Source organism: Mus musculus, chromosome 8, assembly GCF_000001635.26.
Source record: "Mus musculus strain C57BL/6J chromosome 8, GRCm38.p6 C57BL/6J".
Taxonomy (NCBI): Eukaryota; Metazoa; Chordata; class Mammalia; order Rodentia; family Muridae; genus Mus; species Mus musculus.
In genome coordinates this window covers 24,657,697-24,684,045 of record NC_000074.6, presented here as the reverse complement: position 1 = coordinate 24,684,045, position 26,349 = coordinate 24,657,697, and the positions used below count along the sequence as shown (strand labels likewise).

General features: G+C 42.5%; 2 protein-coding genes, 1 long non-coding RNA gene and 1 pseudogene across 8 annotated transcripts in view; 2 read left to right on the top strand and 2 right to left on the bottom strand.

The window, feature by feature from the left end:
- Positions 1 to 6,814, top strand: part of Adam3 (a disintegrin and metallopeptidase domain 3 (cyritestin)) — a 49,146-nt gene extending 42,332 nt beyond the window's left edge. For 2 of the 4 annotated variants that reach the window (NM_001324489.1, NM_009619.5), the window contains exons 20-22: positions 2,440 to 2,664; positions 3,292 to 3,339; positions 6,655 to 6,814. In NM_001324489.1, the coding sequence (NP_001311418.1) occupies positions 2,440 to 2,664; positions 3,292 to 3,328 (262 nt within the window). In that variant the 3' untranslated portion in view covers positions 3,329 to 3,339; positions 6,655 to 6,814. The remainder of the gene's footprint in view (positions 1 to 2,439; positions 2,665 to 3,291; positions 3,340 to 6,654) is intronic. The other 2 variants (XM_011242113.3, XM_017312524.2) reach the window with 1 other exon arrangement.
- On the bottom strand, positions 52 to 9,282 carry Gm51566. 2 transcript variants are annotated; one of them, XR_003947525.1, is made up of 3 exons: positions 9,177 to 9,282; positions 3,704 to 3,945; positions 52 to 279 (listed from the first exon to the last, which is right to left on the bottom strand). It is a non-coding gene; the product is annotated as a predicted gene, 51566 (long non-coding RNA). The 2 variants fall into 2 exon arrangements; XR_003947524.1 differs by having other exon boundaries at positions 3,861 to 3,945.
- On the bottom strand, positions 3,109 to 3,232 carry Gm26208 (annotated as a pseudogene).
- An 8-nt stretch (positions 9,283 to 9,290) lies between the features above and the next one.
- The window catches only part of Adam18 (a disintegrin and metallopeptidase domain 18), a 72,510-nt gene continuing 55,451 nt past the window's right edge, over positions 9,291 to 26,349 (top strand). For both annotated transcript variants that reach the window (NR_136908.1, NM_010084.2), the window contains exons 1-6: positions 9,291 to 9,400; positions 9,933 to 10,009; positions 11,918 to 11,973; positions 15,456 to 15,534; positions 16,378 to 16,454; positions 18,386 to 18,554. Coding sequence is in view for 1 of the 2 variants with exons in the window: in NM_010084.2 (NP_034214.2) it covers positions 9,349 to 9,400; positions 9,933 to 10,009; positions 11,918 to 11,973; positions 15,456 to 15,534; positions 16,378 to 16,454; positions 18,386 to 18,554 (510 nt within the window). In the remaining variant the exon portion in view is untranslated. The remainder of the gene's footprint in view (positions 9,401 to 9,932; positions 10,010 to 11,917; positions 11,974 to 15,455; positions 15,535 to 16,377; positions 16,455 to 18,385; positions 18,555 to 26,349) is intronic.

The window sequence follows — 26,349 nt, the reverse complement described above, 5'->3', positions numbered from 1 at the left end:
GTTCCCTCCCCCCCCCCCGCCCCCTGTACTGCAATTAAGGTGTTGAGCAGTTTTTGTTTCAGCCACAGCCACTGGTGCAAGCCATGCTTTGTGGGGACTCAGGGAAAGTAGAGCTCTGAAGCAAGGGTAAACAGGAAGTCTGTGGTCCCATCCTGTAAGAACACCATGATGCTGAATTTCCAGGGCCATCTCTAGTTCTCAGAAGAGGCAACAGTTATCAAGGGGGCAGCGGCAGCCGGTTAAGTCCGGGATGATGCTCCTGATGGTCTGGGTAGACATCTATAAAATAATGAGAGCGTTTTAGGGTCATCAGATTACACAGCAACTGGCATAAGGACAACTGTGCTGTTTGAACATTCGGGGAAAGGCTGGCTAGTTAGCAGAAATTTAGACTTGTAGGAGAATTGTCACACTAAGGAATCATGGTTTTTAAAACAATTTACAAAACCATGTCAAATCAGCAAGAAGTGGTTTCAAGCCAGTGGAGGGGACAAGTTGAAAGAGAGCCGGGCGTGGCCGCACACACCTTTAATCCCAGCCCTTGGGAGGCAGTGGCAGGCAGATTTCTGAGTTCGAGGCCAGCCTGGTCTACAGAGTGAGTTCCAGGATAGCCAGGGCTACACAGAGAAACCTTGTCTCAAAAAACCAAAAGAAAAAAAGAAAGAGAACTGAGGCACACAAGTGAGGCCTTCAACACTCCACCAACGGCAATTGCTGTGAACTCCCTTGACCAGCATATTGGTCAATCTTTCCTTCCGTTTTCAAATTCAAACAGATCACCAAGTGCCTATCCATGGCCATAACCTTTTAAGTCAAATTCTCCAGCGGGGAGCAACAAATAAGTGTGCAAAAATCACTTAAAAGTTACCTGTCCTCTACTTAGATTAATGATGCCTAGTTAGATGTTCAAACCAGAAGCTGCCGTGTGTCCCAGGAGGACCTTGTATATTATAATGGCATGCTTAGTGTGTTACCCCAGTGTGTTATAAGTAATCAAGAGACTCTGTTGTCCCACTAATGTTGGTAAATGTAGTTGAAGGATCTCATTAGAAGAATCACTAATGAAGGTAATATCAGTACTTATTTATAGTTACTTGATGGAAACAAAACTGGAGAGGGTTAAGAACTTGAAGATGAATATATAAATGTATCTAAATATTAACACTGTCACTTTGATAGACATCTTAGTATCTCATCTCAATTTCCATGTGGACAAGATAGAGGAGAAAAATGGCTGGACTCTTAGTTTTGAAATCCAAACGCATAAATAAATTAAGCTCAGAAAGGCACTGTCTGTCTTTGAAAGTCAGATAGGATTTGGAAAGGCCAAACACTGGCATGCTTAACCATTGGCTGTCATTGCAAAGAGGGTATTAATACATAGCAATTGATCATTTTGCATAAATCTGACCTTTGACGCATTTTTGTGATTTTTCCTTTCTTTTTTTCTTTCAATTTTTTTTATTGGTTCTTTTTGAATTTCCCATTATGCACCCCGATTCTGCTCATCTCCTCCTCTTGAACCTGCCCTCCACCCTTGCAACCTGGTCTCCAACAGGAAAAAAAAAATCTCATTGTGGAAGCTGTAGTGTGTGACAGTTTGTCCATCAGTCTCCCCTTTCCTCCACACACTTTTTGCTTACAGATGTTCACTGCAACGACGCAGTAGTCTGGTACGAGCCCTCTGGCTTCTGCTATACTATCAGTGCTGGAACCTCCCTGGGACTCCTCTCAGATATCCTGTTGCCCTGTGTCATAGAGATCCTGTAGTTTGGGATCTGTAGGACCAGACCCTTCAGGCACTCCAGCAGTTCATTGATGGGGTAGATGTTGGTGTGTGTGCCAATTCAAAACCTTGGATCTGGGCCTAAGAGATATCTGAGCTGGACAGCTCAGCTGACAGTTCTCCTGCCCACACACCGCCAAGCTCCTGCTTGCTCCAGCTGGCTCATTCACATCTATGCCCTCAGGGCCTGCTCTACCGTGCTGCCCAGACGAGTTACAGGGCCCACTCTGTCAAGTATTGCAGCCAGTGAGAGGCTGGGCCAGCTCTCCCACTCTCATGGCCTTGGGGCCAGCTCTCCCACCTGCCTTAGATGGCAAGGGAGGAGGTCATCTCTCCCTAGTCCATGCCATCATACAGAAGGTGAGTGGTAGGGCCAGCTCTGCTGTATTCATATCCTTGGTGCCAACTTACCTTCAACTCCCACAGTGTGCTGGGAGTAGGGGGTGGGACGCTCTCTCCTGACTACTTCGTCTGGCTAGGGGCAGGGGCAGTTCTCCTGTTGTCACATCCCCAGGACCAGCTCTCCCATAATGCCCAGGCAAGGGGTGGGGCTAGTTCTGCACAGCCCTCAGACTTCAACATGTCCCTGGGCAGCAGCCCAGACCAGGGACATCTGCCTGGCCTTTGGCGGTAACAGACTCCTGCTGCTGCAGGTCCATGAACCCAGGCGTGGTCTCCGGTGGCAACACAGACCAGAACCTCATGACAGTCCCAGGTAGCTTCAACAGCTACGCATATCATGGCAACACAGACCAGAACTTCATGACGGTCCCAGGTAGCTTCAACAGCTACTCATATCATGGCAACACAGACCAGAACTTCATGACGGTCCCAGGTAGCTTCAACAGCTACTCATATCAGGATGTTCCTTACTACCGGTGAGTCTCTAGTTCTGCCTCTCTTCATTGTGCCCACATCCTTCTGTTTCTCTTTCTTTTCCACTCCTCTACCACTTTTTTTGCTCCTCTTAGTGGTGCCTGGGGGAGTCTCTGAGTTTCTGCGGTCATCTCAGGAGTGGTCTCAGGAGTGCTATGTCCCACTTGTGCATTATGGTGCCACACTCAGAGGTCATCTTGGGGAAGGCCTGACTCTATGCCTCTAGGCCTACACACCACCAGACTGGTGGCCATCTCAGGCTCACAACTGCCTGCATGACCTCATGTGAGGGTTGTCTGTCTAGAGCTCACTCCCCACCCAGGGCCCACAGTGGCCTCAGGTGGGGCTCTTCTAGTCTCTGGCTCACTTCCCACCCTGGGAGTCTGAGGGACACTGGACTGGTGGTTATTTCAGGGCTCATTTTTGTTTGTTTGTTTTTTTCAGGGAATGTCAGGGAATCATTGGGATGTTCATAGGCTACACTGAGCAGACATAGCCCCCTCTTCTCTCTGCCACCTACTGACACACATGTGACAGAGCAGGCACCTTTGCAATGCCTCTAGGGGCCTGGTGATTTTTTTTTTCCATGACAAATTAATCCTGAAAATAATCCTCTCTCTTTTGTACAGATCAATACCAGAAGACGGTAACGACAGCCAGCAGTAATAGAGTCAAAGGTGACTGAAGTCATCCAATTGCTGATAAAATGTCGTAACTGTCCTTTATGAACAACACCTCTCATGAGTCCATAGATGATTTTGCATTTCCTCATGCAGAGTCCTAATTGTTGGTTTCACAAGCTGCAGCGCAGCCAACAGAAAGCACTTGCTATGGACTTTGTTTTGCATTAGTTTGGAAATCCTAATGTAAATTGCTAGTAATTAGACTCTTATAAGAAACCTCTTGAAAGGAATTTTCCATATTTTCTTAAGGTATTTACAAACGAGCACACCTCTCCATTTAAGGATCCAGTTTGCAAGTGTACAGGAGGTTGTCCCACACACTCTTCTTCTTTACTGAGACTCTAAGGAAATTCGTTACCTTGCCTTAGGATGGAGGGAGTGGATACAGGAAGTTGTAACAATGCTTCACGCTTACAGGGTGTCAGTAAATTGTGTAGTTTTACTTAAGGTCTTAAGGCATGCCTTTCACACCCAAGCTGTCAGAACCAACTTGTCACATATGCCTCACAGCGTACCTGAAAATGGAGGGTGGAATTTATGGTGATGGAGGATCAGGAAAGATGGTAAGGACACAACTTCTTTCAAAACAGAGATAATTCTCTATCACAAGACAAGATAAAAGAGGTATCTGTATATAGTATACAAACTTTTTACACATTTGCGTAAAATTAAAGGTATCTTATACGTTACACTTGAACACGTGGAGAAATTGAAAAGGTTAACAAAGCGCTGCCTCAGACATCCATCCAATTACATCTGACGTGCATTTACGTCTCACTCGGCTTGCTGAGCCAGCCGACAGCTGAGATCACGAGGGCTGAAGGGGTAAATACCTCAGCACCAACCCCATCACTCTTAACTTGCCAATGTGTTCGCACCAGATCCGCATACTGCAAGAGAGGTACTGATAGAATGCATGACTGCCTACTGCCATGCATGTAGGGTTCCATGGGCATCTAGATGCCAGAATTATCTGTGTGCACATTTTAAGTGTGTGTGTGTGGGGCGGGGGGGAGAGTAGATTTCCAACACATGGATATCCTGGATTACAAATTAAGTCATTGATTACTGGCAGTTTAGCTGAGGGAACTGGAAAACAGAGTGCAGGAAGGATTGCTAAGATCAGAGAAGAAAATTTCAGTAGCTCCTTGGAGGCCACTTCTCTCTCATGCTGAATAAAAGACAAGACTATCTTAGAATCCAAACTTCTGCTTTAAATGTCCAAAGCTGGTTCTCTTGTTTGATTTCAGCATGGAACACAGTACAGAAGTGTAGGCACTACCTTAGCATTCCAGACCAGCAGTGGTGGTCAAGAATAGCTCATGGGAAAATGTTGAAAGTGAATGTACTTTCTTAAGAAAAACTGGTAAATGATGTGTATTGACATACATCAGGAAGACAGCTAGGCTGTTACATACCTTTTATGTAGCTCAAAAGTATAGGGTATGCCCAACATATGTGAAGCACTAGGCTTGGTTCTCAGTACCGGCACACACTACCACCACCACCATCAGTGCCACCAACCACCACCACAATCACTACCACCACCACCACCACCACCACCACCACCACCATCACTACTACCACCAGCAAAACCCCAAAAGAAACAAACAAGAACCAAATGGATAGAGACACTTTCTCAATGATAAAGTGCCACATATGCTAAGATCCAATTTGATATCTGAACGTTCATCTGGGTAGGTATTGGTGGGTGGGGATGGTGGGGTAGTGGGGTTCTGGGGTGGTAGGGTAGTGGTAGTTTAACCTTTGATCCTTTGTAGGGGATGCAGCCGCTGGTGCTGGGCAGAGGGGCCTGGGGAGTACTTTTTCTGTATGATATTGAGTAGGAAAAATTTCTTTGGCATTGCTTCTGTTTCCTGTTGGTTTTTTTTCTTTGTTATTTCTTTTATTTTTATATTAAAATAGAATTATATCATTACCCCCTGCATTTTTTCTCTCCAAGTCCCCTCATATACCCCTCCTTGCTCTCTTTCAAACGCATGGCCTCTTTCTTCATTGGTTGCTGCTAAACGCTCAGTCTGCACATTGTTAGTTGTGTGTTTGCTTCCAGAGCTTGTTACCGAGCGTGGGATAACCACTTGATGTGATCTTTCTTGGGTAAGACTGTTTCTCCTGCTCTCAGCATTCCTTAGTTACCTGTAGGTGTGTGTGTGTGTGTGTGTGTGTGTGTGTGTGTGTGTGTGTGCATGTGTGTGTGTGTGGGGGGGGGGGGGGTCTTGAGTAGGCCTAAGCTTCCCCTTGTCTACTTTAGCATGCCTGTTGTTGTCCTCACCCAGCTAGTCATGGTAGTGGAACTTTCTGGGTGCAGCTGCTGACATTACTAGGAGACACACTGTCACAGACAACTCCAGGACCCTCTGACAGCCTTTCTGTCCCCTACTTTGCAGTGTTCCCTGAGCCTTAGGTAAGGGAGGTGTTTTTTGTAGACTTATCCCTTAGGACTGGACTCCTAGACTCTGCATTTTGATTGGTTGTGACTTTCTATAATGGTCTTCATCTTTCATAAGGAGACAGTTTCTTGATGAGGGGTGAGAACTACACTGATCTGGCATGACAAATGTTTAGAGTGCAGCTAGGGATAATGCTGGTTTAGTAAGGTGTTTGGTTCTAGGTTCTTCTTTTTGGCACCCATGACTTCACCCATCCTGGGCAGTTGGATTGTTTTCCCTCTGGTTGAGCAGGTCTTAAGTCCAATTAGAGAGCCGTTGGTTGACACCACTGTGTTCGTGCCACTACTGCACCCTTAGGGTTATTGTGCCATGATGGTGGTGGTTGTGATCCATGGATATCAAAGATGGCAAGGGATGTTGATCATTTCCCTCTTTTGAAAGTTTGCATGGTGTGTCTTTTTGGCTGTGTGAAAGCTAGTCCTCAGAAAGGGGGCATTCAGATCGTCCCAGCTCAGGGGCCTCTGGGTCCTGTGCCTGAAGAACACTGTGTTTTCTGCGATCGAGACGTCTCTTCTGGATGGTTTCCTTTCACCCGTGCAAAGTATATAAAATACAATGGAAACAGATAAAGCTCATTTGACAACACACCCTTTCTCTGCATCCACTGCAAAATAGTCACAAACAAAACCAAGACAAACTGAAAACAACAGCAGCAACAACAACTCAACACAAAACAATCACTCAGCTTTACAAATCATAGGCACAGAAGGCCAGAGCCAATCATGGACTTGATGCTAATTTATGGTATTAGTTAATTAAGCTTCTATTGTATAGCTTTTTAATAATGATGAGAATGTAGCCTTTCTACTTCTTGTGTCTTATTTTTTTTTTACAACAGCAATTATGCAACATCAAAGCCACAACAGAAGAAGACCACAACCAAGAAGCTCACTGTTCTGTGGTCTGATACAAGAGCAAGAACTAGCCCATCTCTTTCTCTGTGGCTTACTGTTTTTGGTTATACATGCCTCCAAATAAAGTCTATGGCTGACAGTGTACAGATGCATATTTGCTGCTTCTTCCCTCTGAGCCAGGGAGATCAGCATTCTAAGCTGAGAATATTCCACTACCTACGACTACTCCCTCCCAAGTGCCCAAAGCCAAGAGCAAGATCTATAATCCACTCCTCCCCAATCACATCCCAGCTCTGTCATTTCCCATTTCAAGATGCCCAGAGGGAGATCTGATAGATGGGAGCACTTTCTGTAGATCCCAAATAGTGACTGCATAGCATCCTTTCTCTCTTGAAGGAATTTCCTAGACTGAGTTCCTGGTCAGAAGTATAGATGAAGGCCCGATGGTTCCCTGAAAAACAGATTTAGTATGTTTCTTGATATTTGGTGTTGTATGGTTATTTCTGATGTGAAACATTCCTTCTGGTGGAAGGGGCCGGGGTCAAACTTCAAGAGAAGCCTGTAAGGCAGGAAGCTCACTTCCGGAAGTTGTATGACTCAGGGGCCCCTCCCTAGGTTTATTAAGCAGTGACTGCCAGGACAGAGGAAGGGTCTCTTCAGCTGCCTGTAAGACAGACAAGGAATTCTAGGGATATAGTTCTCATGAGCTGTGACCCACGCTCACTCCTGTGGGCTTTCTGGCTGAAGCATCTGCCTTGGTCATACAAGTAACTTCAATAAACGAGCTGGTTCAACATCCTGGTCTTGGGCAGAATTGTGTCTGTCATCTGAGTTGACATCCTAATGTTTGGTAAGCCTGAATTCTGCAGGTTACTTGCTGAAGGTGAGCTTTCTGTGGGTGATTTTTCTTGTTGCGGCCTTCAAAGTCCTAATCTTCTCTTGGCTGAGGCCAAGGGTGCATCTCCATAGACCTTGAATATTATGCTTGGGTAAAGTGTTCTGTTGGTCAACCTCAAGCTTGATCGTGTCCCCAGAGCCTTCACCCAAAGCAAAAAAAAAAAAAAAAAAAAAAAAAAAACCCTACCCAAGGTTCATCTAACAAACCCAAATGCTCCTTTTCCAAACATCGTTAACTGATAATGGATATGGGTAGAACACCCACCCAACACAGCATTGGTCAGCCTGTAAAAGAACAGACCACAAATATCACTATAAAATGGGTGAACCCTAAAGTCATCATGATAGAAAAGCTAATCAGAATGACTACATGTCACACATTTGTAAAGGTAAGAATTAGTTTAGTAAACTAGGACACTGGTGTCTGAAAACAAACAAAAATAATGGTGGGGTCAAGTCTGTAAGACATAGTGTTTCTCTGGGCGTAATAAACTCTAAAATCCACCATCAATGATTATACATATTCACAAATATGCTGCTACCACACACTTCTATGCCTCAAATGAATCCTGTGACTTTTGACAAAACATGGTTGGTTAGAAAACACAGTTTTATAATTCTATATTCCCCCTTTTCTCACTGCCACTAATAATGAACCATGCTAACTATGGCTTTGCCTTATGTTAGTAATAACCCTAGTTATTACGACCTAGGAAGAGTAGGACCTAGCTGACTGAGTTTTCATGGTGACCTAAGCTTACTACTTTTGTGGCCCTTTTCATTGTCACTCCATACAGGAGGGTGCGCTGTAGTGGGAGAGTTGAGAGTCAGAGACGCAGGAGATGGGCTTTGCCTGTATGGAGTTGGACATTCTTGGGAAAGCAGATGGAGGTGGGATGTCCTCCGTCTGCTGTCTCTATAGGCGGGTAGTTTCCCTAGCTTTCCTTACCCAGCTGCCCTTCTCCTCTCTCTTTCCAAGTGTACAGTGGCACCATGCTGGCTAGTTTCATGCCAGTGTGACTCAAGCTATAGTCATATGGAATGAGGGCCTCCCAATTGAGAAAATTGCCCCATCAGATTGGGCTGTGGGCAAATCTATGGAACATCATCTTGATTAATGATTGGCGGGAGGGCCCGGCCTACTGTGAGCATTGCCCCTCCTGAGCTGGTAGTTCTGAACGCTATAAGAAAACAAGTGGAGCAATTGATGGAAAGCAAGCCAGTAAGCAGCACTCCTTTATGGTCTTGCATCAACTCCCGTCTCTAGGTTCCTGCCCCGACTTTCCTGAAGGAAGGACTCTAAGCTACAAGATGAGACAAACCCTCTCTTCCTCCTGTTGCTTTTGGTCATGCTGCTATAGTAATAGACACCCTGAGATAGTCACCATTAACAAAACACACTGCGTTGTAAGATATCCTTCCCTGTTTATAAGCCAGTATAGCAAGGAAACAAGACAACAGAGCAGCACTTTATGCTTTGCGATTAGACCAAGCTCCGTTTACTTCTTGGTCACGCTGGGAATCAATAGGCGGCATTTCTAGTTTCCTTTTCATCTTCCACCACAATAAAAAAAGGACAGAAAACCAAGTTAAAAGAACAAAAAATCACCAAGCGATGCCTGCTGCGAGGGCCTGTGCCAGAAGCTGGTGTTGGTTCTGGGCCAGGTGGAGCCCCTGAGCCTCTGGCGAGCCCCTGGTGGCGGCTCTCCCACGCTGCCCACGTGCCCCACGGCTGCCAACGGTCTTGAGCTCGGCTGAGCTTCTTGCACTTGGACCCAACCATGCCTCTGCTCTTCATACTTGCGGAGCTTGCCATGCTGTTTGCCCGCCTCGGTAAGCCCCTGCGAGCCCTTTTGCTTTCCCATAGTTGAGAAAGGATAGCACAGGGTTCCTGTATTCCCTCTGGCTGATGACAGTCTCCATCTTGCCCGACTCCAGCCCCAACCCTAGCCTGAGCCAGCTGAACACAGGATAATCAAGGTGGCAATTGCTCTGTCTTTGTGCCTGCACCAACAGCAGGAAAAAACAATGAGTCTTCTGAGATCAGGGCATCCTGGGAAGCGAGATGCAAGTGTCTGTTACCAGTGCCCTCTGCTTGCTCCCCAGAGCCCCGAGAGAAACCAGCCTCAGAGTGCTTCTGAGGAGGAACAGGGCTGCCGGGTTAAAGAGCAGCCATAAATTTTGTCCTTAAATTTTTATCGAAACTCCTGTATCAAGGAAGGGCTTATTACAAGTAAGTTTGCCAACCACATCAGGGACCCCCGGCGAACTCAGGAACACGGCTTGGAATGGGACTACCACGGATTCAGGAAATAAACCAAACCAACTTTAAAACCTGACAACAAAATATACGTTTTTACTGCAGATTCGGAAGGAATATGCCTGCATATCACAGTGCCGCAGAAGATAGAGCCACGCAAGGGCGGAGATGCAGAAGGGAAGGTCAGTCTGCAAAGCTGTTTCCTGCACCCTAGTCACAGCTGAGGGCCACCTGCTGCTGGCCTCCATAGCACCCTAGGTTGTGGTCACTTCAAAGAACAGCCTTCTATGTCTTTCTTTGAAGCTGCCACCCCACCCTTGTCTCGCGTGCCAGATCCCTTTTTCCACTAAAAGTCATTTTTGTTCTTAAATTTAAAGAAATACTGAACATTTCTCAGTAATCATTTCGGTTGGGAAAAAAATCAATATAAAAAAGATTAACGTAAAACCTACATGACGAGGACCCGATGTGCAAATTAACAGCTTTGTTAGTAGAGAAATTGGTTTGCAGTAAAATTTAGAACATGTGAAATTAGACAAATGTCAGCATAAGCTATATTAAGTTAGAGAAAGGAATATATATATATATATATACATATATATTATAAAGCTATATAACTATACACACATTTAACTACAAATTTGGCATTTTTCTTAAGTTTGGAATTATGTATTCCTTTATATTGATTGGAAATTAAGTGTTCACCAGAAGCATCCTGAGGGGAAAATAAGCCATTCTTCCCTTTAAAATGTCTTAGATATTTGTCACATCAGGGGGAAAAGTCTCATTATAACAAATACTTTTTAATATTTTATTTTATTTTATGTGTGTGCATGTGGTGTATGTGTGTGTACATACATGTGTGTGCATGCATCCATGTATGTGTGCATGTGTGTGGTAAGTGCATTGTGTGAGTAGGGTGTGTGTGTGCATGTATTATGTGTGTGTGCAGTCAGCAGGTCTAAAGTAAACTTAAACAACAAATATCCACCATGGGTACTGCTTGGTATGTTTGCAGTACTGTTTGTTATCTGAGTCAGTTGGGGTCAGTCAGAGTCAGTAACTCAATCCCTTGTGGAACTCTGTTAAATATTTCTGTAGTGTATCACTCATTCCTTCCCAGGCTGTGCTTTCTGCGTTGCTTAATAAATGTTATTTCCAACATTAATGGATGATTTTTGTTGTCTGGGGTCACTTTTGTCCTATCTGCTGATGTCAGAAAATGATGTTCAAAACACACAGGCATACAAAAGCATTCTTCCCTAGGTCAGGGACATGGCACTTCTATAAAACACTTCCACTCCTCCACACAGGAGGAGGAGGAGGAGGAAGAGAGGAGGAAGAGAGGAGGAGGAAGAAGAGGGGAGGAGGAAGAAGGGAGGAGTGAAGGAGTGGGAGGAGGAGAGGAGTGGGAGGAGGGGAGGAGTGGGAGGAGGAAGAGGAGGAGGAGGAAGAGAGGAGGAGGAAGGGAGGAGGAGGAGGAGAAGAGGAGTGGAGGAGGGAGGAGGAGGAGGAGGGGAGGAGGAGAAGGAGGAGGAGGAGGAGGAGGAGGAGGAGGAGGAGGAGGAGGAAGAGGAAGAACATTATTGTTACTCAGTTCCTGATATTTGGAAGCTCCACCCCTGGGCTGTAGCATTTCTCATGGCTTCTTGTCTGTGTAGTCTCTTATGCTTTTTTCTCCTTTGTAGTTTTACATATTCTGTTTTACATATTTTATGTATAGTATAATATGCATATATTTATAAATCATTTATTAGTTCATTATATTTGGTATGTAACATAAGCTCTCATTGATGCCTTATTTTTATTAGAAATGTATGCTTTTCTAGCCTAAAGAAATTGATAGAATATTAATAATGCAAAAATTATATTTTAAAAATATATTCTTTTCCAAATATTTCAATGTACACACTAAATCATACTCTTCTGAAATCAGCTAACTCTAAAATATTACTAACTAATGCAGTTGGTCCTAAACAATATGTTTATTTTTAATGTTCTGAGATATTTTTAATTAACAAGTGAAAAACCCTGTCTTACACGGCACTCATCCTCCTCCCTAAATCATTTGTCAATCTGCTCTATTTTAGGTGACATACGTCATTACCATTGACGGGAAGCCCTACTCTCTGCATCTCAGGAACCAGTAAGATAGATCTTCTCTTTCAGCAAAAGTAAAAAGTCTGTCTTTAGTTTTTATTCTCTTAATGTTTACACGTAATATTTAAACTCAGTAGTGTCGTATAATGGTCCAGTCAACTTTTCACTTTAGGACCCATTTGATCCTGAATATTGGATCTGTGAGGCCTTTGCATTTAAATTTTCAGATTTGTATTTTTAAATTGAGAAGTAAATAACATACTTGGAAATCTTCAATTATGTATTCCCTCATAGCCAAGCATGGTAAGTTGCGTCAATTTCCGAAATCAATTACAGTGAATAATCAAGGGACCATTGTTGGGAAATTCAAGTAGTGCCAGTTTTATGGTATGCCTATTACTTATGTGGTTCAAAACAACCTACGTTGACATGGCTTACTTGTAAAAATCTCCTGTGCCAGCTCCCATGCCCTCAGTGTCAACAACAGGCCTCTTGTCATGGTGGTTGATCTCTGTCCCCACCCACAGTTCAAAGCCACAGTCCATCATCTTTTCACATCTGCACTGCATCTTCTCAGCATTTCTTTTTTTTTTAAGATGTATGTATGTATGTATGTATGTATGTATGTATGTATGTATGCATGTATGTATGTATTTGAGTATACTGTGGCGGTACAGATGGTTGTGAGCCTTCATGTGGTTGTTGGGAATTCAATTTAGGATCTCTGCTCACTCTGGTCAACCCCACTCGCTCTGATTGGCCCCTCTTGCTCAGGCCCAAAGATTTATTTATTATTATATCTAAGTACACTGTAGCTGTCTTCAGACACACCAGAAGAGGGCGTCAGATCTCATTACGGGTGGTTGTGAGCCACCATGTGGTTGCTGAGATTTGAACTCAGGACCTTCGGAAGAGCAGTCAGTGCTCTTAACCACTGAGCCATCTCTCCAGTCCTCAGCATTTTTTATAGGATGGATCAGGCCATCTCCTCTAAGCCTTAGGGATCAACAAAGATGGGTGACCACTGTTGCTTGTTGTCCTTTTGCTGTGTAGTTAAACGAAGCATTAGAAGTTACCCTTGGCCATGGCATCTGCCCACCTTACACAGGCCTTTTCTTCTACAGTGTGTTCCACTGAAAATGATTGCAAACACTTGTAAAATTGTCTGTGCCTTCAGACTTTTTAACTGTGGTGGCTGTAGTTTAATCTTCATTCCATCATTTACTCTCTACCCGTGAATGGCATTTGGCGTAGTAAGAAACTGGTCAGTGTTGCTCCCGTAACATGCTTTCCCATCAGATCCCAGGACATCATCAGCCCCTGGCCCGGGTTTGTCTCTTACCAGCATTCCTATCCTTCTCTTTCTGTCCGCATAACCCCTTTGCAGGTTCTTCTTTGCCTGTCTGAGCTGAGAATGTGAAATTAACCTTATTTCTAATGTGTATTCAGCCAGCTCGTGTTGCAGCTCAGTCTTGTGGCCGTCAGTGTACCTCACTGTGGCGGCTGGTGATTTATATCCATACACGATTCCATTGCAATAGATGCCACACCCACTCATGACTTCCACCCTAATCAAATATTTGCTACAATTCTTGTTGGGAACTTGATCCAAGTGAGCCTCTGATGCTGAGCCCATATCTGCATTTCTCATAACTGTCTTAGTAAATGGTAAGTCATTTCTTCCAATTTAAAAGAGAGAGGGGGGAGGAAAGGAAAGGAAAGGAAAGGAAAGGAAAGGAGAAAAAAATCTCCCTGTGATCAACCTTGGCATCTCTCTCCCTCCTGCCTTCCCCTGGGACCAGTGGGTGATTCAGTCCCATGTGTCTACCCTTAAAGCATATGACAATGTGCCTCCACCACGGGTTCCATCTTCATTCAAGACTCCACCAGGGAGGGCCTGAGTGACAGCATTAACCTTCCAACTGGCCTTGGCCTCTGTGAATTTGCCATGTTGAGCACTGAGTTTAGTTCTTTGTACTGGGTGGTTGTGTGTGTCAACTTGATATAAGCTCTTGTTATCACAGATAAAGGAGCTAGCCTCCCTTGAGGAAATGCCTCCATGAGATCCAACTGTAAGGCATTTTCTCAATTAGTGATCAAGGGGGGGGGCAGGGGGGGGGCCCACTGTGGATGGTAGTCTTGGGTTCTATAAGAAAGCAAGCCAGGGGAAGCAAGCCTACAGTAACATCCCTCCATGGCCTCTGCATCAGCAACTGCTTCCTGACCTGCTTGAGTTCCTGACTTCTTTTTGCGATGAACAGCAGTGTGGAAGTGTAAGCTGAATAAATACTTTCCTACCCAACTTGCATCTTAGTCAAAGTACCCATGGAAGGAGTTACAGAGACAAAGTTAAGAGCTGAGACAAAAGGAATGACCATCCAGAGACTGCCCCACCCAGGGATTCATCTCATATACAACCACCAAACCCAGATACTATGCCAGAAAGATTTTGCTGACAGGACCATGATATAGGTCTCTCTTGTGAGGCTATGCAGTGCCTGGCAAATACATAAGTGGTTGCTCACAGTCATCTATTGGATGGGACACAGGGCCCCTAAAGAAGGAGCTAGAAAAAATACCCAAGGAGCTAAAAGGGGTCAGCAACCCTATAGGAGGCTCAATAATATGAACTAACCAGTACCCCCTGAGCTTGTGTCTCTAACTGTATATGTAGCAGAGGATGGCCTAGTAGGCCATCAATAGGAGGAGAGGCCCTTGGTCTTGCAAAGATCATATGCCCCAGTACAGGGGAATGCCAGGGCCAGGAAGCAGGAGTAGGTAGGTTGGGGAGCAGGGCAGGGAGAGAGTATAGGGGACTTTCAGGGTAACATTTGAAATTAAATAAAGAAATTATCTAATAAAAAAAATGTTGATCTACTACTATCTTCATCTGTCCCAGACCCCATCAGTTTTCCCCATTGGCGACACCATCTCAAGGTCTTTTCTGTCACTCCACATTCCATTTCAGGCACAGAACCCATTGTTGCTTTTTGTATATGCAAACACTTTTCTGGCTCAAGGCCCTTTCCTTTTGCACAGCCTTGTCTAACAGTCCATATGGCTTGTTCTTTGTGCCCAGTGGGTCATCTATTTCATGAGCCCGGTTGTGTCTTCCAATATACTCTCATGTGACCGCCACCATCTAATACCCAGGCCCTATTGATTGACACTTAACAATATGTGACTCTGACTGACCAGAGGCTATGTCTTTTCCTCAGTGCTATATTCTAGGACTCAGATGAGGACCCATCAGGTGATAGACATAGTTACTAGTTTGTGTTTGTTCAATGAAGACATATACAACAATCATTGATAGCACCATCTCAGAGATGTTTCTATCATTGAATTCTCCTGATTCTGACTATATACCAGTTGTTTTTAGAAATAGTATCAAGAATGATGACATACTAAATTAATTTTAATTAAATTGTGTTATTATATGATTCTATTGTACTTAAACATAATTTTATTGATGTATATATTGATTTTAAGTTATGGCTTAAACTCTATTTATTCATTTACTTCTAGCTCATTTTTATCCCAGAACTTTTTGGTTTACACATACAATGAAACTGGATCTTTGTATTCTGACTCATCACACTTTTTGGTAAGAATCAAATGCATTCAATATTTGTTATCTTTTTTATTGTTGAAGGGGATGTACAGCATAATGAGAAGAATACTTCTGTCTAAGCTAGGGTTTTACTGCTGTGAACAGACACCACGATCAAGGCCTCTCTTATAAGGACAACATTTAACCAGGGTTGGCTTACAGGTTCAGAGGTTTCAGTCCATTATCATCATGGTGGGAGCATGGCAGCATCCAGACAGGCATAGTGCAGGAGTTGCTGAGAGTTCTACATCTTCATCTGAAGGCTGCTAGGAGACTACTGGCTTCAAGGCAGCTAGGATGAGGGTCTTAAAACTCACACCCATAGTGACACACCTACTCCATCAGGGCCACACCTCCAGTAGTGCCACTCCCTGGGCCAAGCATATTCAAACCATCACAACTTGTCTGTCCCTTTGAGTCATCTGTTTTGATTGCTGAGACTAATCTCCGGGCTTTGCATGTGCTAAGAAAACCCTATCTTGGTGCTATTTCCCTGGCACCATGTTGACACTAATTCAAATGCTTTCCTCCTTGGAAGTCTGACCTGTTCTATGAATGACCTCTATACACAGAAATGTCATGGGAAAGAGATAGAAATGTGGAGAAAACACTCATGTGCCAAGTAAAGAGAGTGCCCAAAATCTTTTTTCCTGAGACTTTGCATTAATCATTTAATATAATTGATGATTTGATATCAAATTCATTGCTATCATGAACCTTCTAAGATATTTGACAACACATTTTGTTCTATTGTTAAAAAACAAAAACAAACAAACAAACAAACAAACAAACAAAAAACGATGTCTTTGTGTAGTTACCTGGTGATTTTTTTTTCAGGCTCATTGCCATTACCGAGGATATGTTGATGAAGTGCCAAATTCCATTGTGACACTCAGCATCTGCTCTGGCCTCAGGTAGTAACATCTCAGAGAGTGTTTCTATGTAAATACGGTGGGATATGCTTTAAAGTAAAACCATGACAGGTGGACAAAAGTCGAGAGGAATCTCCAATGTGGCTCTGAAAGTTTCTTCTCTGATGGCCTTATATTCATATCAACACCTGAATCTAAGTTGTCACTCAAATTAACCCAGCAGAGGACATCCTGACTGGGGGTGCTTCCAGGATGCTGGGCAGGAAGGGGTGGCTTGAGAAGTGGGAACATTAGAACACCTTAGAGGATATCGTTTTATTTTTTTGTCATTATCTCAGCTATGGAAAAATGACCTTAATTGGTCATTTAAATCTAATAGGCCCATACAATATGGTATGAGTTTGTAGTGTCATGCATGAGATAGCTAATAAAGAAGACTCATCAGTGGTCAAGTGATTTCACAGAGATGAGTAATTTCATCATTCCTGTGGGAAACACAAAAAATGTTTGTCAAGAGAAGATGACTCATGAAGAGAGAGGATATTCTACAGGGTCCCCTTTCCATGTTGGTGCCATTCGAGATGTCTACCCTGTATTCCATTTTTCTTTGATCTTACCTTGTAACCACAAGAACACTCTTCAAATTTTTATCAATTTCTAGGATGTCATCTTCCTTAATATATGGTCTTTATTATATCTACTATAGGTGTTAGCTGTGTGTCTCAGTCTCACGTTGGCATTTCCCTACAGCCACACAGAGCATAGCTAGAGAGTTTCTGCTCCCTAACTCTCTGCTCTTACACTCTGTCCTCTTCCCTGTAGCTGTTTCCCTTGTAGCCTTCCTGATGTCAGACACTATTAAACACTGTTTTCTAGCCCATATTGGGAAAAAAAATCAATACCTTGTCTTTCTGTATATGCCACGGTTGGCTCTTATGAGTTATTTATTTCCACAGTTTTCCTATAGTTGGCATGATTTTTTTTTTAAGGCCAGTTTCTACTCATCTGTGTATAAACCTCCTATTTCCTTTGTGCAGTCATCTGATACAAATACTTAGGCTGATACCACACTTTGGCTACTGTGAGCCATGCTGCAGTGAACACAGGGCTAAGTTTCCATTACATCCCCTGACTTTGCTCCCCTCTACATGCTGTGCTTTGGTCACGACACATCACCCTCGAGCTTGTGAGTCGAAAACCTATCCCAGGTGGTATCACACTGAAGAAAAGATTTGGACCACAAGGACACTAATGTTGCTAATGGATTGATCCCTCATGCGTTCACAGTGGAGTGGCCTATGAGGTGGAAGAGCTTAGGCAGAGGACTTGGGTCACTGAACTGTGTACTTGCAGTGTCTGTCTTGTTCTCCTTCCCCCATCCCCCACTTCCTGCCTGACATGAAGTGAGTGGCTGGCTGTTCTTTTATGCTTCCTTGAACCATGAGGTTCTGCCTGGACACAGACTCAGAAACAAGGCCAAGTGCTCATGAGCTGGCATCTCTGAAATCATGAGAATGATATAAATCTTCCCTGTTCAAGGTTTCTCATTCAGGTGCCCTGTGTTGTGACGGTGGAAAGCTGTTGAGCATAGTGTATACCCAGGAATGGAGTAGTTGGGCCCTTTGCTGCTTCTTTTCTGAGAATCTCCTACTGGTCCCCATAGTGACTATAGCCATGACATCTTCACCAGCAATGTGTAAAGTCCCCTTCCCTCATCACTGCCTGCATTTGCTGCTTTTGATTTTGGTTTGTCTCTAACCAGTATTCCCATTCCTGTCTTTCTATCTGCATTAACCTTTTACAGATAACTTTTTAACCTGTCTGATCTGAGAATGCAAAAGCAAACGGGGTGGGGGGAGGGGGGATGCATACGATCATTTGCTTTGCCGTGGTTTTTCCTGTATCACATTTCAGGTGATAGCTTTGAGGGGGGCTTTGCATGGTTTTGATAATAATTGCCTTTCTACATTTAGGGGATTCCTGCAGTTGGAAAATGTCAGCTATGGAATTGAACCACTGGAGTCTTCAGCAAGGTTTGAGCACATAGTTTATCAAGTGAAGAGCGACAGCTCAATGCTAGCAGGAAATGACAGCCATGTTTGGCAGATAGACCAGCTTGATAAAGGCCATTTCAATGAGCAGGTAACGGGAAGGGTTCTCGTGATAAGCAACACTGGCAAACCATTCCCATCATTTTCCAGTCACGAAGGGGGACTAGTCAGCTGATGGGTGGAAATACTACATTTCACAGCTTTTTGTTCTACACCCTGACCTAAATCATTCAAATTTCACATAACGTGGAAAATTACTGAGTATTATACTTGAAGTTTATTACTTTTATGGTATATTTGTAACATTTTCATCTTAACTATTTTTCATAGGAAACATTTGTTATTGGAAACCATTAAACAATGCAGGAAGATTAGCCATTATTTTCAGTAGCCTGTTGAAAGTGTTTTCAATGTTTCATACTAATTGAATAGTAGCTGTACATACTAATTGAACATATGTTCTAAGATAGGCAATTGTTTTTGTATAACTGAAGATAGAAACACTAGTCAGCTTTAACAGCAATTAAACTGTGATTTAAAAGGATTCACTGGGATAGGTGTCCTCCTGGCCCAGGAGGGCTTTGCCTGAGCATCGGTGGCAGACATCTTGGTTCCAGGACTCCGCCGAGAGTAGTCTGCACAGGTGAGAGTGTGGACTACAGAAGCTAAGAGCTTCTGTGACAGGCCGAAGCAACAGAGCTTCTGGGACAGGTCCTGTTTTGGGCCTTTATCTTCGGCCAGGAGGGAGGTCTGAACGCCAGATATTTGTGCACCTTCCTTTTAAGAGGAGAGCTTGCCTACAGAGAGTGCTCTGACCAATGAAATTCAGAGGAGAGAGCTAGTCTCCCAGGTCTGCTGATAGAGGTTAACAGAATCACGAGAGGAAAAATCTCTAACCAGAGACAACTAAATCAACTAACTCCAGAGATTACCAGATGGCTAAAGGTAAACGAAAGAATATAACTAACAGAAACCAAGACCACTCACCATCATCAGAACCCAGCACTCCCACCTCACCCGGTCCAGGGCACCCCTAAACACCCGAAAAGCTAGACCCAGATTTAAAAGCATATCTCATGATGATGGTAGAGGACATCAAGAAGGACTTTAATAACTCACTCACAGAAATACAGGAGAACACTGCTAAACAGGTAGAAGACCTTAAAGAGAAAGCACAAAAATCCCTTAGAGAATTGCAGGAAAAGACGACCAAACAGGTGATGGAATTGAATAAAACCATCCAAGACCTAAAAAGGGAAGTAGACACAATAAAGAAAACCCAAATTGAGGCAACGCTGGAGATAAAAACCCTAGGAAAGAAATCTGGAACCATATATGCAAGCATCAGCAACAGAATACAAGAGATGGAAGAGAGAATCTCAGGTGCAGAAGATTCCATAGAGAACATCAGCACAACAATCAAAGAAAATGCAAAATGCAAAAAGATCCTAAATCAAAACATTCAGGAAATCCAGGACACAATGAGAAGACCAAACCTACAGATAATAGGAGTGGATGAGAATGAAGATTTTCTTTTTTTTTTTTTTCCATTTTTTATTAGGTATTTAGCTCATTTACATTTCCAATGCTATACCAAAGTTCCCCATACCCACCCACCCCCACTCCCCTATCCACCCACTCCCGCTTTTTGGCCCTGGCATTTCCCTGTACTGGGGCACATAAAGTTTGCGTGTCCAATGGGCCTCTCTTTCCAGTGATGGCCAACTAGGCCATCTTTTGATACATATGCAGCTAGAGTCAAGAGCTCCGGGGTACTGGTTAGTTCAAATGTTGTTCCACCTACAGGGTTGCAGATCCCTTTAGCTCCTTGGGTACTTTCTCTAGCTCCTCCATTGGGAGCCCTGTGATCCATCCATTAGCTGACTGTGAGGATCCACTTCTGTGTTTGCTAGGCCCCGGCATAGTCTCACAAGAGACAGCTACATCTGGGTCCTTTCGATAAAATATTGCTAGTGTATGCAATGGTGTCAGCGTTTGGATGCTGATTATGGGGTGGATCCCTGGATATGGCAGTCTCTACATGGTCCATCCTTTCATCTCAGCTCCAAACTTTGTCTCTGTAACTCCTTCCAAGGGTGTTTTGTTCCCACTTCTAAGGAGGGGCATAGTGTCCACACTTCAGTCTTCATTTTTCTTGAGTTTCATGTGTTTAGGAAATTGTATCTTATATCTTGGGTATTCTAGGTTTTGGGCTAATATCCACTTATCAGTGAGTACATATTGTGTGAGTTCCTTTGTGAATGTGTTACCTCACTCAGGATGATGCCCTCCAGGTCCATCCATTTGGTTAGGAATTTCATAAATTCATTCTTTTTAATAGCTGAGTAGTACTCCATTGTGTAGATGTACCACATTTTCTGTATCCGTTCCTCTGTTGAGGGGCATCTGGGTTTTTTCCAGCTCCTGGCTATTATAAATAAGGCTGCTATGAACATAGTGAAGCATGTGTCCTTCTTACCAGTTGGGGCATCTTCTGGATATATGCCCAGGAGAGGTATTGCTGGATCCTCTGGTAGTACTATGTCCAATTTTCTGAGGAACCACCAGACGAATTTCCAAGTGGTTGTACAAGTCTGCAATCCCACCAACAATGGAGGAGTGTTCCTCTTTCTCCACATCCTCACCAGCATCTGCTGTCACCTGAATTTTTGATCTTAGCCATTCTGACTGGTGTGAGGTGGAATCTCAGGGTTGTTTTGATTTGCATTTCCCTGATGATTAAGGATGTTGAACATTTTTTCAGGTGCTTCTCTGCCATTCGGTATTCTTCAGGTGAGAATTCTTTGTTCAGTTCTGAGCCCCATTTTTTAATGGGGTTATATGATTTTCTGAAGTCCACCTTCTTGAGTTCTTTATATATGTTGGATATTAGTTCCCTATCTGATTTAGGATAGGTAAAGATCCTTTCCCATTCTGTTGGTGGTCTTTTTGTCTTATTGACGGTGTCTTTTGCCTTGCAGAAACGTTGGAGTTTCATTAGGTCCCATTTGTCAATTCTCAATCTTACAGCACAAGCCATTGCTGTTCTGTTCAGGAATTTTTCCCCTGTGCCCATATCTTCAAGGCTTTTCCCCACTTTCTCCTCTATAAGTTTCAGTGTCTCTGGTTTTATGTGAAGTTCTTTGATCCATTTAGATTTGACCTTAGTACAAGGATATAAGTATGGATCGATTCGCATTCTTCTACACGATAACAACAAGTTGTGCCAGCACCAATTGTTGAAAATGCTGTCTTTCTTCCACTGGATGGTTTTAGCTCCCTTGTCGAAGATCAAGTGACCATAGGTTTGTGGGTTCATTTCTGGGTCTTCAATTCTATTCCATTGGTCTACTTGTCTGTCTCTATACCAGTACCATGCAGTTTTTATCACAATTGCTCTGTAGTAAAGCTTTAGGTCAGGCATGGTGATTCCACCAGAGGTTCTTTTATCCTTGAGAAGACTTTTTGCTATCCTAGGTTTTTTGTTATTCCAGATGAATTTGCAAATTGCTCCTTCTAATTCGTTGAAGAATTGAGTTGGAATTTTGATGGGGATTGCATTGAATCTGTAGATTGCTTTTGACAAGATAGCCAGTTTTACAATGTTGATCCTGCCAATCCATGAGCATGGGAGATCTTTCCATCTTCTGAGATCTTCTTTAATTTCTTTCTTCAGAGACTTGAAGTTTTTATCATACAGATCTTTCACTTCCTTAGTTAGAGTCACGCCAAGATATTTTATATTATTTGTGACTATTGAGAAGGGTGTTGTTTCCCTAATTTCTTTTTCAGCCTCTTTATTCTTTGTGTAGAGAAAGGCCATTGACTTGTTTGAGTTTATCTTATATCCAGCTACTTCACTGAAGCTGTTTATCAGGTTTAGGAGTTCTCTGGTAGAATTTTTAGGGTCACTTATATATACTATCATATCATCTGCAAAAAGTGATATTTTGACTTCCTCTTTTCCAATTTGTATCCCCTTGATCTCCTTTTGTTGTCGAATTGCTCTGGCTAATACTTCAAGTACTATGTTGAAAAGGTAGGGAGAAAGTGGGCAGCCTTGTCTAGTCCCTGATTTTAGTGGGATTGCTTCCAGCTTCTCTCCATTTACTTTGATGTTGGCTACTGGTTTGCTGTAGATTGCTTTTATCATGTTTAGGTATGGGCCTTGAATTCCTGATCTTTCCAGAACTTTTATCATGAATGGGTGTTGGATCTTGTCAAATGCTTTTTCTGCATCTAACGAGATGATCATGTGGTTTTTGTCTTTGAGTTTGTTTATATAATGGATTACATTGATGGATTTTCATATATTAAACCATCCCTGCGTCACTGGAATAAAACCTACTTGGTCAGGATGGATGATTGTTTTAATGTGTTCTTGGATTCGGTTAGCGAGAATTTTATTGAGGATTTTTGCATCAATATTCATAAGAGAAATTGGTCTGAAGTTCTCTATCTTTGTTGGATCTTTCTGTGGTTTAGGTATCAGAGTAATAGTGGCTTCATAAAATGAGTTGGGTAGAGTACCTTCTACTTCTATCTTGTGAAAAAGTTTGTGCAGAACTGGAATTAGATCTTCTTTGAAGGTCTGATAGAACTCTGCACTAAACCCGTCTGGTCCTGGGCTTTTTTTGACTGGGAGACTATTTATAACTGCTTCTATTTCTTTAGGGGATATGGGACTGTTTAGAAGGTCAACTTGATCCTGATTCAACTTTGGTACCTGGTATCTGTCCAGAAATTTGTCCATTTCATCCAGGTTTTTCAGTTTTGTTGAGTATAGCCTTTTGTAGAAGGATCTGATGGTGTTTTGGATTTCTTCAGGATCTGTTCATATGTCTCCCTTTTCAGTTCTGATTTTGTTAATTAGGATTTTGTCTCTGTGCCCTCTAGTGAGTCTAGCTAAGGGTTTATCTATCTTGTTGATTTTCTCAAAGAAACAACTCCTCATTTGGTTAATTCTTTGAATAGTTATTCTTGTTTCCACTTGGTTGATTTCACCCCTGAGTTTGATTATTTCCTGCCGTCTACTCCTCTTGGGTGAATTTGCTTCCTTTTTTTCTAGAGCTTTTAGATGTGTTGTCAAGCTGCTAGTATGTGCTCTCTCCCGTTTCTTCTTGGAGGCACTCAGAGCTATGAGTGAGAATGAAGATTTTCAACTCAAAGGACCAGCAAATATCTTCAACAAAATTATAGAAGAAAACTTCCCAAACCTAAAGAAAGAGATGCCCATGAACATACAAGAAGCCTACAGAACTCCAAATAGACTGGACCAGAAAAGAAATTCCTCCCGTCACACAATAATCAGAACAACAAATGCACTAAATAAAGATAGAATACTAAAAGCAGTAAGGGAAAAAAGTTCAAGTAACATATAAAGGCAAGCCTATCAGAATTACACCAGATTTTTCACCAGAGACTATGAAAGCCAGAAGAGCCTGGACAGATGGTATGCAGACACTAAGAGAACACAAATGCCAACCCAGGCTGCTATACACAGCCGAACTTTCAATTACCTTAGATGGAGAAACCAAAGTATTCCACGACAGAACCAAATTTACACATTATCTTTCCACGAATCCCGCCCTTCAAAGGATAATAACAGAAAAAAAAACCAATACAAGGACGGAAACCACATCCTAGTAAAAGCAAGAAGGTAATCCCTCAACAAACCTAAAAGAAGACAGCCACAAGAACAGAATGCCAACTTTAACAACAAAAATAATAGGAAGCAATGATTACTTTTCCTTAATATCTCTTAATATTAATGGACTCAACTCCCCAATAAAAAGACATAGACTAATAGACTTGCTACACAAACAGGACCCAACATTTTGCTGCTTACAGAAACCCATCTCAGGGAAAAAGATAGACACTACCTCAGAGTGAAAGGCTGGAAAACAATTTTCCAAGCAAATGGACTGAAGAAACAAGCTGGAGTAGCCATTTTAATATCGGATAAAATCGACTTCCAACCCAAAGTTATCAAAAAAGACAAGAAGGGACACTTCATACTCATCAAAGGTAAAATCCTCCAAGAGGAACTCTCAATTCTGAATATCTATGCTCCAAATGCAAGGGCAGCCACATTCATTAAAGAAACTTTAGTAAAGCTCAAAGCATACATTGCACCTCACACAATAATAGTGGGAGACTTCAACACAACACTTTCATCAATGGAAAGATCGTGGAAACAGAAACTAAACAGGGACACAGTGAAACTAACAGAAGTTATGGAACAAATGGACTTAACAGATATCAACAGAAAAGTTTATCCTAAAACAAAAGGATATACCTTCTTCTCAGCACCTCATGGTACCTTCTCCAAAATTCACTTCATAATTGATCACAAAACAAGCCTCAACAGATACAAAAATATTGAAATTGTCTCATGCATCCTATCAGACCACCATGGACTAAGGCTGATCTTCAATTACAATATAAATAATGCAAAGCCAACATTCACGTGGAAACTGAACAACGCTCTTCTCAATGATACCTTGGTCAAGGAAGGAATAAAAAAAGAAATTAAAGACTTTTTAGAGTTTAATGAAAATGAAGCCACAACATACCCAAACCTATGGGACACAATGAAAGCATTTCTAAGAGGGAAACTCATAGCTCTGAGTGCCTCCAAAAAGAAACTAAAGAGAGCACACACTAGCAGCTTGACAACACATCTAAAAGCTCTAGAAAAAAAGGAAGAAAATTCACCCAAGAGGAGTAGATGGCAGGAAATAATCAAACTCAGGGGAAAAATCAACCAAGTGGAAACAAGAACTATTCAAAGAATCAACCAATCGAGGAGCTGGTTCTTTGAGAAAATCAACAAGATAGATAAACCCTTAGCCAGACTCACTAGACGACACAGGGGCAGCATCCTAATTAACAAAATCAGAAATGAATAGGGAGACATAGCAACAGATCCTGAAGAAATCCAAAACACCATCAGATCCTTCTACAAAAGGCTATACTCAACAAAACTGGAAAACCTGGATGAAATGGACAAATTTCTAGACAGATACCAGGTACCAAAGTTAAATCAGGATCAAGTTAATGATCTAAACAGTCCCATATCCCCTAAAGAAATAGAAGCAGTCATTAATAGTCTCCCAACGAAAAAAAGCCCAGGACCAGATGGGTTTAGTGCAGAGTTCTATCAGACCTTCAAAGAAGATCTAATTCCAGTTCTTCACAAACTATTCCACAAAATAGACGTAGAAGGAACTGTATCCAACTCATTCTATGAAGCCACAATTACTCTGATACCTAACCTAAACCACAGAAAGATCCAACAAAGATAGAGAACTTCAGACCAATTTCTTTTATGAATATCGATGCAAAAATACTCAATAAAATTCTCGCTAACCGAATCCAAGAACACATTAAAACAGTCATCCATCCTGACCACGTAGGTTTTATTCCAGGGATGCAGGGATGGTTTAATATACGGAAATCCATCAACGTAATCCATTATATAAACAAACTCAAAGACAAAAACCACATGATCATCTCCTTAGACATGGAGAAAGCATTTGATAAAATCCAACACACATTCATGATAAAACTCTTAGAAAGATGAGGAATTCAAGGCCCATACCTAAACATAATAAAAGCAATCTATAGCAAACCAGTACCCAACATCAAAGTAAATGGTGAGAAGCTGGAAGCAATCCCACTAAAATCAGGGACTAGACAAGGCTGCCCACTTATCCCTACCTGTTCAACATTGTGCTTGAAGTCCTAGCCAGAGCAATTCGACAACAAAAGGATATCAAGGCGATACAAATTGGAAAGGAAGAAGTCAAAATATCACCTTTTGCAGATGATATGATAGTATATATAAGTGACCCTAAAATTTCTACCAGAGAACTCCTAAACCT